The sequence below is a fragment of the Microchirus variegatus genome (genome assembly GCF_963457635.1).
Source record: "Microchirus variegatus genome assembly, chromosome: 17".
Taxonomy (NCBI): Eukaryota; Metazoa; Chordata; class Actinopteri; order Pleuronectiformes; family Soleidae; genus Microchirus; species Microchirus variegatus.
This window is the reverse complement of record NC_139818.1, coordinates 5,511,939-5,523,948: the sequence shown is the minus strand read 5'-3', so window position 1 is coordinate 5,523,948 and position 12,010 is coordinate 5,511,939. Positions and strand designations below refer to the sequence as shown.

At 40.0% G+C, this 12,010-nt stretch overlaps 1 protein-coding gene across 1 annotated transcript; it reads right to left on the bottom strand.

Moving 5' to 3' along the window:
- Positions 1 to 301: 301 nt before the first annotated feature.
- On the bottom strand, positions 302 to 11,782 carry sult1st6 (sulfotransferase family 1, cytosolic sulfotransferase 6). Its single transcript, XM_083904301.1, has 8 exons — positions 11,692 to 11,782; positions 11,348 to 11,546; positions 10,211 to 10,339; positions 9,596 to 9,693; positions 9,305 to 9,431; positions 2,247 to 2,341; positions 1,192 to 1,372; positions 302 to 532 (listed from the first exon to the last, which is right to left on the bottom strand). The coding sequence occupies exons 2-8, from the start codon at positions 11,532 to 11,534 to the stop codon at positions 420 to 422; spliced, it is 930 nt and encodes a 309-aa protein (XP_083760427.1). The 5' UTR covers positions 11,535 to 11,546; positions 11,692 to 11,782; the 3' UTR covers positions 302 to 419.
- Positions 11,783 to 12,010: the final 228 nt, after the last annotated feature.

Below are 12,010 nucleotides of genomic sequence, written 5' to 3'. Positions count from 1 at the left end.
GTCTCGTGCAGCCTCCTTGCTTTTGGCTGGACTCTGTACAGCGTGGTGTAGAGTCACATAATGACTTCAGAAAAAAGGGCAGAAAAAAGAGAAACCACACGCCTCCAGCTGCCAGCGCTCTCTATAGGCTTCATGCAGTCAGTGAACGGACGCTCGGGGGGTCTCGTGACATTAAATGGGCATGTCCACTCAGTCACAACACTTTTGGTCTTATATATTGTTTACGCGAAGTTGCAAATAAAGTGATGATTACAAACTCATGCACTTGGACTTTGGAGCACGTCTTTATTCATCTGCACATCACAAGCTGCTAACATTCATATATATGTTCTATGTTTTGATTTTTATCATACTGGCTCATTTCCTCTGAGTGCACTGCTGCACAGTGTCTTTGGTTTGCATCAGCTTATATGACTTCTTCAGATGAGGCTCCTGAACGGTATGTTGACGTCCCTCATTTGCTTCTCATAGTCTTCATCGAACATCTTGGTTTGCTCAGGTGTGAAATGGTTTGTCCAGTCACCCACTTCACCTGTATACCAAATCATGACAGAATATATTCAAGTTTAATTATTCATATAAATCATCTACATCTACACTGTGTGCACGCACACCAGGCTTTGACCAATCCCAGCACAGAGAGCAGGTGTTCATATACGACACTAAGAGAAGCTCTGCTTCTTCTAAAATGTTTTAAATATGTACTGCTGTATTTACATTTCCTAACTAAAAGTTTGGTAGATTGCAATGAACTACGTGACAGTTGGTTCAGAATCAAGTTTCAACGACCAGCAACTGCCCCTGGTTCCACAACACCTCTGCATACTTCAGTGGAATCATCAATACTCCAGCTTCAACTGCTTATTTTGAAAAAAAAAAAGAGATGGAAAAACTGTCTCTGTTCATCTGTCACTGGCTGTGAGTATTTTAAAAAGTGTCATAGAATGATATTGAGCTACAAGAGGGTAACTGTTGGGCAAAGGGATTTCCAATCATAAAGTGCGTGACTAATCTTTTTTTAACAATAGTCAAACAGTCATCTATCTTTGCCAGCAGACAGCAGCTCACTGCAGCTGTCACACAGTAGTGTGTTTGTTTCAGGGGGAAAAAGAAAGTTTGGCTCTGGCTCATGGTTCGTGCAACACATTTTAAAGGATGTTAATAAATGACTTGTGGAGGAAAGTGAATCACCTTTTCTCATGAAGGCAGAGACAGACTGGTCAAACACTGGTGCTGGCACGCACGAGTAGTTGGTCATAGGGTTCTCCTTCATGGTCTTGAAAGACGTGAGCTCCACAATCCTGCTGATGACCTCATCAGACAGGTCCAGGTCCAGGTACCTCATGATGCGCTTCACCTCACGCTGAGGATTCTGGGAAGGAAGCATGAGATGGGGATTTGGGAAAATACAATTGGAGGTTGGGTTTTTACAAATAACTAATTCACTAATGTTCAATATATGTCTTTTCACTATTTTAGCAATATTTCTGACACATTTCTAGTATATTTCTAATATATATTGCATTTCTTATCCAAATAATGTCAAAGTCAAGAAGAGTTGTGTTGTGTACAATTTCCTTATGGATGATCACTTAAAGGTGCATTATGTATGTGTATATTATGTAAATCTAAAGCAACTGGCCATAAAATCCTCCTAATATGTCACAGAGACTCAGTAATAATGTTCATATAACAAACTGAACTCACCAACAACAACAGTACAGACAAAATATTCGCATTAAAAAAATATTTTGCAGACTGCGATCGTCATGATCGTCACACGAACATCATGTTTATGTTTTGAAATCATGTTTTAGCATGTGGCGCCACCTACCAACCAAACGGCACCTCCATATTTCTGCATATTTCTAATTGGTGGGTCACTCTTGTTTTGCCTGAACTAGTTACATCTGAGACTCTACTGACTGCAATGATTGGTAGACAGTCATTGCAGTCAGTAGAGTCTCAGCTGCAGAGCAACCACGGGTTGCCAGTAACGTCAGAAAACCAAACCTAAAAGACCTCGGTGTTTTGAATTTGATTGTAGTAACTGTTTTTGGCCACATTCTTACATATGGCACCTTTAAAACATTTGTTTTAATAGAGTTCTGATCTATCATACATACATATCATTTATGATTATTCATTGATAATAGGGACACATTGTTTTAATTATACTGTCATCTTTTCACTTCATTGTTGTGCTACTTTTTTGCTTATGTACACGTCTGTCTTTGTGTCCTTACCTCTTTCATGTCCTCGTAGAAGAGGTAAAGAATATTGTTCTTCTCTCTCTCCAGCCAGTAACCTTTCACATGGTCATACCACGAGCCCCAAGACACTGCACAAACAACAGCAATCACCCAGGCAGTCATATAACTCATTTCATCAGTCATTCACTTTATGATTGGAAATCCTTTGTCCAGCAGTTACCATCTTGTTGCTCAATATTGTTCTATTTTTATGACACTTTTTATGGTGATAGTGTAAAATTGTAATATGTAACTTTAAAAGATAAAAAGATGTAAAATGAGTTCATACGATGGTGATTGAGTCTTAACACAACTCTCTCTGTGTTTCTCAATATTACAGCGTTAATGGACTTCATGTAGCTCTGCGTCACAGGAGAAGAAATATCATGATATTGTGATCAGAGATCTGAATGTCACCTCCTTGACAGAAGATTTCAGGGGTTATAAAATTGACCTTAAAATTTCAACACCTTGAAGCTGGTTATTGGTGGTAGTTTGTGACAAAAAAAGAGAAGACTTTATATGACATGAATGATATGGTTTACATTTTTATTCTGGGAAGGTCAGATCTTTTATTTTTTATTTATATATGTGTAGATGTCACTTTGTTCTCCATCTGACAGTTATTCATTTGCTCATGGTCAGTGAACTTTTTATTTTCAGCACGACAGCTATTAAAAAAACAATTCAGTTATGGAGTTTGGTGCCTTTGGATTAAAAAATATGTCTGCAAATAGAAAAATGAAGAGACATGGTCCAACATACCAATCAGATGGAATACTTCAAATTATTTGAAAAAGATGGTCTCAGTGGTCATATTACTATCAAGTGGTAAAAGAATAATGATGATGACAGTTATTTAAGGGGAGATTAAGTTAAGATAAAGGTAATACATATTAAATATGAATAAGTATTACTATTACTATTGCCATTTTGTCTGTTATGTTTATGTATAGTGTATTCACTGAGTGACGCACCGAATCACATAACAAAGATTGTCACTGTGGAAGTTATCACGGTAATGTATGTTCAAGTTTATTTAATTCGTTATTTGATTCTTTAAACACATCCTGAACTCCTCGAGCTTTTAGTTTGGTACGTCCGGTTACCGGCAGTGTGAATTTGCATATTAGCTAAATATTTATCTACATTTAACATTTAACATTTAACATTAAGATTAAGATTTCAATTGATATTACGCATTTATATTTATATTTGGATTTAGATTTAACATGTATATTAAGGATTTAGATTTCAATTTAATATAACAATTAACATTTAGGTGTAACATTTTTAGATTTAACTATATAATACATTTCTAAGTGAACAAATACTGTTGTAAATGTGCTAAAAAATGACTTTCATTAACATTGTTTGAAGCTAAGTGTGATAAAATGTTACAGTTATTTTCAGCATGTGCTGCTTCAAACAGCAGCTCATATATTCCTGCATGTTTCTAATTGGTGGGTCACTCTTGTTCTGCTTGAGCTAGTTACATCCTTTACATCCCATCTCTTTTAAATTATACAAGGTCATAGCGTGGAGTGAACTCTTGGTAAGTCACTGCAACTACTGGACTGGAAAGTACACATGTGGGGAAATATGTTAATATGCATGGAACTGCAGCAGTGGAGGTGAGAAAATCAGCTCTCTGTGGACACAGAAAACAGAAGATATAGAGGGACCCTTACTTACAAACTAGTGGAGTTGCCCCCTGATGGAAATTGAAGAGAATAACGGTTTCAGGCACTTCCTCTTTGGCTTAACTTATCAGACCCAGAGACTATTGGCACTTTTCTATGATATAGTTCTAGCACTACACGCCTCAACTCAACAAATTTTTTTGGCTTTTGGCGAGGTTCCAAATGAGCTTAGCCGAGAGTAAAATGTGGCGTTAACAGGCATTGTAAGAGTCTTAAGTACAACGTCCAACACAAGAATCAAACTGAACAATGCAATCACGGACGCATTAGTGACCGTATAGCTACCATTGACCTATCACTTCCACTTAGAAATGGCAAAACCACAAAATGCAGATTAGTCAATGTATATGGTCCAACATCAGAAAGAGCCCAAGAGATGCCATCACTTGTAGACACACTCTACAATGCACTCAGCTACACCATTAAAGTTCCAGCCAGATGGTCACTATTCGTATGCGGCGACTTCAATGCCAAATTAGGAAAACTCAGCAAAGCTGACGAAGAAGCAGGACTAGGCATGTGCATAGGGTCTTACGGAATAGGCAAGAGAAATAACAATGGGAAAGCCCTTGGCATCCTTTATCAGTGCCAATGGCCTGTTTGCAACAAACACAGCGCTCAAACACCCGGCCCGCCATAGAACAACCTGGACTGGGCACAGGGTTGACCACAAGACAGGGGCAGCTATAGCTAATTGCTATATTCAACCAAATAGACTTCATACTTTGCAAACTGAAGAGTAAACCATTACTTAAGGATTCCTGCACATACGGAGGAACAGACCTAAACTCAGACCATAAACCTGTAGTCACATGCATCAGGATGGACAAAATCTACTTGGTCAACAAGAAAACACAGAAAGGCCCAACCAAATACAACCTTGCAAAGCTCGTCAATGACCCTAAAACACAAGAGCAGTACAAGAAAATCCTGCAAGAAAAAATAGCCAACATTGCATTAGATTCCTTACAACAATGCATTGAGCAGTCAGCTACCAGCACTCTAGGAGTGCAAAAAAGCAACAGGTGCAGGAAACATACAGAAGACCCTTTAGTGTAGGGCTGCAACAACGAATCGATAAAATCGATAAAAATCGATTACTAAAAGTGTTGGCAACGAATTTAATTATCGATTCTCTGAGTCGCGCGATTAATACGTCACTCCTAGGCGCGGAACTGTTTAAAGATGCCGAGTGTTTCATGCAGGTTGATGCACGCCCACAGCGAGCCTTGTGTGCGTGCGAAAGTTTTAGAGTGAGCGACAACTTATATTTTAGACTTGAAACACGGCGGAGGCGGAGAAAACTGTTCCGCCGAAATCTTCTAAAATGTGGGAACACTTTACCATTCATGAACCTAAAGTGTGTTAGCTGCAATCTTTGCAAGAGCGAAATGGCGTGGCACGGGAGAACCACGGTGATTAACCAGCACCTAAAAAGAAAACACGTCGGAGTCCTCCGTGACAAGGAAGGGAGTAAGGAAGTAAGGACATGTAGCATTAGTCTCTCATGTTTCTCGTTTAGTGGGTTAATTTATTAATTATTCAGCTTTACAAACATGAACAGTTTATTAAACTAACGAAAGCTGGTTAAAGTGTGTGTGTGTGGAGGGGGGATGGGTGTGTGTGTGTGTGTGTGTGTATAAGCACTTACAGCTTAGGCTGTCAGACAGTGTCAAAATCAACATATTAAATATACTTAAATTAGTATAAAAAAATACATGTTTACTTTAACCTGTAAATGTATGTATATCATACATTGTATGTTTTTTTGTGTTATTCTAGTAAGTTTTGATTTTTTTTATCATTTAATATTACTTTTGATAGCTCAGAGACTATATATACTATATACTATATATATACTATATATAATAACCAGTTGTTTTTACACTTTAGTCTGCACTGTGAATTTGAAATGTTCCGTTTTTGTATAAAGATGTGGCAATTACAAATGTTTCTTTTTTTTATCCGATTCATCGATTAAGCGAAAAAATAATCGACCGATTAATCGATTATTAAAATAATCGTTAGTTGCAGCCCTACTTTAGTGATGCAACTATCAGCGATGCAAAAGGCACTGAGATTACGCATCTACCAAAAAGACCACAGCAAAAACAAAAACGACCTTCGCAAAGAACGCAATAACATCCTTCATAAAATAAACAAGCGCCTCAAGGAACTTGAGATCTCTAGAGCAGATGCTCTGGCAGATGAGATTGCGTCCACGGATGAAAGTCGAAAGATGTTCAAAGCCGTTCGTGCCCTCAAGGTTGGACTCCCTCAACCAACATTATCAGTGCACAATACAGAAGGCCAGTTCATCGCAGCGGACATGGGAAAGGCAGAAGCAATCAGGGAATGTTTCAGAAACAGTTCTCAGACCCAGACAGGGAAGAACTAGAACCGTTCCTAGAAGAACCGAGACCCCTGGAAGCACCGATCACAGAGATGGAAGTGAGAAATGCCATAAAGACCCTTAACAACGGATGCTCAGCGGGGCCGGACGGAATCAGCAATGAACTATATAAGTATGGGAGTGATGCCATATCACCAATCATTGCCTCCATCATTAACTATTTCTTTGAACATCACCATCCAATCGAATCCATTGGTCAAGGCACTTTGATCGCCCTGCCCAAACCCAAAAAACCACCTGGTCCACCTGCGAACCTTCGCCCCATTGTCCTCCTCAACAGCATATGGAAAATCCTGTCTACTGTTGCTCTCCATCGCACCAGGAACAAAATAGACAATTTCACAGGACCCTTTCAAAGTGGGTTCAAGAGGGGACGCAGCTGTGGGCCCAAAGTATGCTTGTTTCTGTGGTCATGATCAAGCACTGGGACTTCTACAAGTTGGGCATAGACATGTCCCGAGCCTTTGACACCATCAAATCTCCAAAATCCTGGAAGTGCTGGATCAGGCAGGGTGCAACAATGATGAACTCCGACTGGTTAGACTACTACTGACAGGAACCAAGCTGAAACTTAGAGTCAAAAGCACCTACTCGGCAGACTTTGAAACAACTATTGGCTCCCCACAAGGAGATAGTCTATCCCCGGTGTTGTTCACCTTCTACCCTGCATCTGCACTGTCATCGATACGGAGGAGTTCATCAAGACCAGACCCTCCAATTTCCGACCTAGGCATGCCACTAGAGATGGAATATGCGGATGACGTGGACTTTGTTGATGAAGAAAAGGACACATTACAAAGACTCCTTCCAATAGCTGCCAAAAACCTGAAAGAGTCAAACCTGCTTGTCAACGAGGGCAAGACAGAATTCACACACATCCACCTGGAAACAGGAGAGAATGACGATCTCTACGAGGAGTGGAGAGTTGGAGGAAGAGCAAGATCCTGGGATCGCTACTATGCAGCTCCTCAGACATAGAGGCACGCTGCATCATGGCTAACATCGCCTTCCAATCGTTCTGGAAACTGTGGATCCATAGATCAAATATTCCTCTAGCAAAAAAGCTGCAAATATACAATGCAATATGTGTCTCCATAATGCTATACAACTGCAACAGCTGGGCAGTGCCAAAGGCAGCATTGGACAAACTTGATGCATGTCATCGGAAACACCTACAAAATGACCAACAAAGCATTAGATTCCTTACAACAATGCATTGAGCAGTCAGCTACCAGCACCCTAGGAGTGCAAAAAAGCAACAGGTGCAGGAAACATACAGAAGATCACAGGGTACCAATAGCCCCACAAGATCTCTAACAAAGCACTATATAAGATGTGCAACACCACCCAACTGTCAACAAAAGTTAACCACCTAAGGTGGTGCATGTTTGGGCACATCCTCCGTCTGCCCAAAGACACTCCAGCAAGGCATTAGAATTTGCCACAGTGGGGTGCAACAAATACAAGGCCAGGAAAGGAAGACATTGCACAAACCTACCAAGTGTCCTGAGAACAGACCTCAAAAACAAAGGAATGGGAAACCTAAAAACTGCAAAGAAACTCAGAGAGCTACGGCAGCTTGCAGGAAAAAAGACACAGTGGAAATAAATGAAGAAAGACCGAATGCAGCCAGAGGTTGTTTCTACAACTACCTGAGCTGCAGAATACAGTGGATCATCATCATCAATGTCTAAAATCTCAATATTTAACAGTGGATTCTGGTCTATTAAGCGTGTTAGACGGGCTCCAGTCATACAGGAAGTACTGAATGAATGAATGTATTCTAATAATTCAGTTACACTGAAAAACAACTGCTTTACTGCTTTGTGTGTTTGTGTTGCGTATAAAACCATGTCATGGCAGTTTCGCACAGCCGCGCTATGATGACCCCGCACATGCTGAGGAGGAGCTATAAAGTAAAGGAAAATGGCATGTCGAGAATAAACCAAGTAGTCAAATAGAGCTAGAGCTGTATAATGGAAAAGCGCCACATGTAAATGTTTACGTAAAACACCTGAGAGACATTTCATGGTCTTTAGCCGTTAAATTGCTTGTTATGAAATAATTTACACTGTGGTAACACTTAAAGCTGCGATAAGTGACTTTTGGTGATTTATGTTATTATTCTGCCTCTGTTTGATCTTCAACAGAAACAATGTAATATTATTTGTGTTCTGAAAACAGGCTCTGTCAAGCAATACTATCAGACCTGACTGTTTCTGTGTATACAGCAGCAGTGCAGGAGTGGGCGGGGACAGTATTATCCCATCAAACTGCTGAGCAGTAAAATTCACTTTTGAAACTTTTTGTCAGTGTTTCTCTGTTTTCAGTCAATATCCAATCTGTTTGCAGCCGTCTTGTTTTACCAGCACAAACTTCATATTTAATCAGCATTGTTGTGAACTCATTTGTCAATAATTTGAAAGTAAAATATAATTGTTTATATTTAAAAGCTATGCACTACACCTTTAATTCAATTAAAGGCTTCAATAGAAAGTGGATATCAGATGGACCTACAGCAGGGAACATTGGAGCCCCCCCACTATATAGTACAGTAGTCAGTAAAAGTAATAATAAAAGTAAGGACACTGCAAGCAAAATTTGCAGATAAAAAATGTCTGAATATACTGTATGTAGAGCGGGCGGTGACGTAGTTAACAGTTCACCACAGAAAATGACGAACACAGCAAATGTCCAACAAGAACTTTTGAGATCGAGCTATAGATGTATCTGTAGAGGTGTATAGAGTATAGCAGCTGTTTTATTCATAGTAATATAACACCAAAGGTATTCATTATAAATCTATTTCCCTCTAATTAGTAGCAAGGCTTTGTTGATTGGTGAATTCTTTGCAGGGTTAGAGGCTTTTGTGCAAATAGAGATATAACCAGTTTTGAGGTAAAAAGACACTGAGGAATGTGGATGAATCTACTTACACTCTCCTCTCATGAACTTGTGGATGTAGCCCTCCCAGGGCCCAGGCTCAGGCTGGGTCAGATTCATTTGGTCAAAGTAGTAGTAGCTGACCAGGTTGTCTTTGGCATTGCGTGCCACGTAGATCGTCTTTACAAAAGTAGCAGGAGGTAGACATAGAGAAGGATTTATGACAACAATACAAAGACCATTTGATTAACGTGTGTTTAATGGCATTGTGTTGTAAATTATGTTGCTAAAGTGATGATGTGAAGTTGACTGCAGGGTTTTCTAGCTGGTGTATCAGTTCTTACTTTGCACTTGTTTTCCCAAAATCCAAGAGGCACCAACTGAAAAGGAAGATGTGTCTTGATGATTCTTGGGGGATCTGTTTTGTTCAGAAGGTCAAGACCTGACAAGTGAAGTTGGAGAAATGGATAGAAATGAAGCACACTGTCACTTTCTCTGTAGTGGCATAGACTCTGATTTAAATGGAGGCCCATTTTTTTAAATATGACAAACTATGTTGACCCAAATCACAACATAAATAAGAATAATTTCAATCATTGATTGATGTTTACAACTATATCACTAAAACCTCATTGTTATTCTTTTGGCTTTTCTCTCTACGCGTCACTACAGCGGATGATCTGTACATCTGTATATTTGATTTGGCATAGAGTGTTATGTCCTGCAGGACTGCAGAAAATACAGGATGTCAGCTCAACCACAGAAAGCTACATTTATTATACTACTAAAGAATATTTTACTTAACTAAAACGCATAAATGCAATCACACACACACACACACACACACACACATACACTTATAAATATACATGTATGTTTATATACGGATATGTATATCTATATATATAGTACACACTACATATATAGGCATGTATGTATATGACTGTGACCACACACACCTGAGGGGATGGGAGGTGGGGAGCTGATCTCCAGGAAAGGACTGCGGACAGGCGTGGGCGCTTGTTTGCAGGCCTCTGCATCACCATTGTGACGAAGTAGGTCCACGATCTCCTGAGTCCATGTGGTTCCTGGTGTCCCAAAATCATCAAGAAAACAAACAAATAAACCAACCAACAAAGAACTGACAGAATAAGATACAGACTTTGTGTTGCATTTCATTATTTTAAGGAAGTAATCAATTATTTATGCCTTATAACAGTAAATGTTTTTGTTCTGTTTTTGTTATTTTGGTAAGAATTTCTAGTTGTCCTCATTCTCCACTTAAAGGTGAAGTAAGTAGTTTATAGTGCCATCTAGAGGAGAGGCTGAAATTTACAACAAAGAACTGCTCCTCTGCTCACCCCCTCCCTTCCCTGAGCGCTACGGTATCCTCAGCCGGTCAAATGTCGTCCTCGACGTCTTTCTCCGTGTCAGCAGATGAGGTTCGTGAGGCGAGGGAGAGGGCGAGCTACCGCGGCCGTAGCAGACGAAGCGGAGAGAGTGGAGGCGGGACTTCCGCTACAAGTAAAGAGACGCTTGATTTGTTCTCTCGCGTTTGTCCTTACAGGCTCCGGTAGAAACATGGCGTCTCGCTGCTAACAGTGGCAATGCAACCGCGGCCCGCGACCATGTTATTTTACATGACTTTTTGAAACACTACGAAAATGAAACAAAAAATATTATACAGCGACTAGACAATGCAGGAGCACATAATATGTATAAAAAAAGTGGATTTTGGGTTATATAAACCCATACATACTACACAGTGTCCCTTTAAATAATTTCACCTTTCATTATTGATAGTTTGTTTTGATGAATGAATGAAATTAAATGTAAAAAAATGGTTGACATTTTATTTAATAATCGATTAATAATCAATTCATGACCCTAATTATTTGTATGCACAATGTTATTCTGAACAGTGACAGAAGCTTACGTCAATAAGTAGTCAAATGAATTAATTAATTTAGGTGTTACCAATGGGAGTCACATTTTTAAGTTTGACAACTTTTTTCATTGTACATTAATTAAAGCACTGTAGAGAATTGTATTTTCCTTCCAAGAACACAGCAGTATTGGTGCAGCAGTGTGAGTACCTGCTTTGGGGTAGGTGGCGATAAGGATGTCTGAAGGGTCAGGGGTGAAATCCCAGACTGAGTCAAAATTTTTGGCGATGTAGCACATGAGAGGGACTCCTCTGACCCTGATGAGGGGGAAGCGAGTGATGGAGGCGCTGGCCTTCTCGATGCACTCTTTAAAGGACATCTCTGTTCCCTCGGACATGACTGGAGATCACTGGAGGAGAAGGAAAAAAAAGGGGAAGACAAACTTTTCAAAAGCACTTGAGCAAGACCAGTGCAACGTTTCCTCTCGCTCTCTCTCTCAGCTGACTGTGATTCCTTTGTCACAGACTTATTGGCTTGCGCTCAACCGGTATCACCTTAAATTCCAGTGCCTCTTCCTGTTTCTTGATTATCAGGAACCACAATCACTGCACGTGACCTCTGATCACTCTTTCAATTGTCTTCCTGTTGGGTTTTTCTCTTTCTCTTTACTCCGTTCTCCTTGAAGTCTTTGTGTTTTCAGCCAAAGTCTGTGCAGCCTGTGAATCCAGAAGAAGTCCCTCCCTACGAAGTGTCCTGATCTGTCCTCTTCCTCTCTTTATAACCTGCCTGTCTGAGCTCAGCACTTGTATCAGCTTCTTATCTGACTGCGAGCACTGAAATGCGCACTGGTGAACCTACACTAAAGTGCTCTTG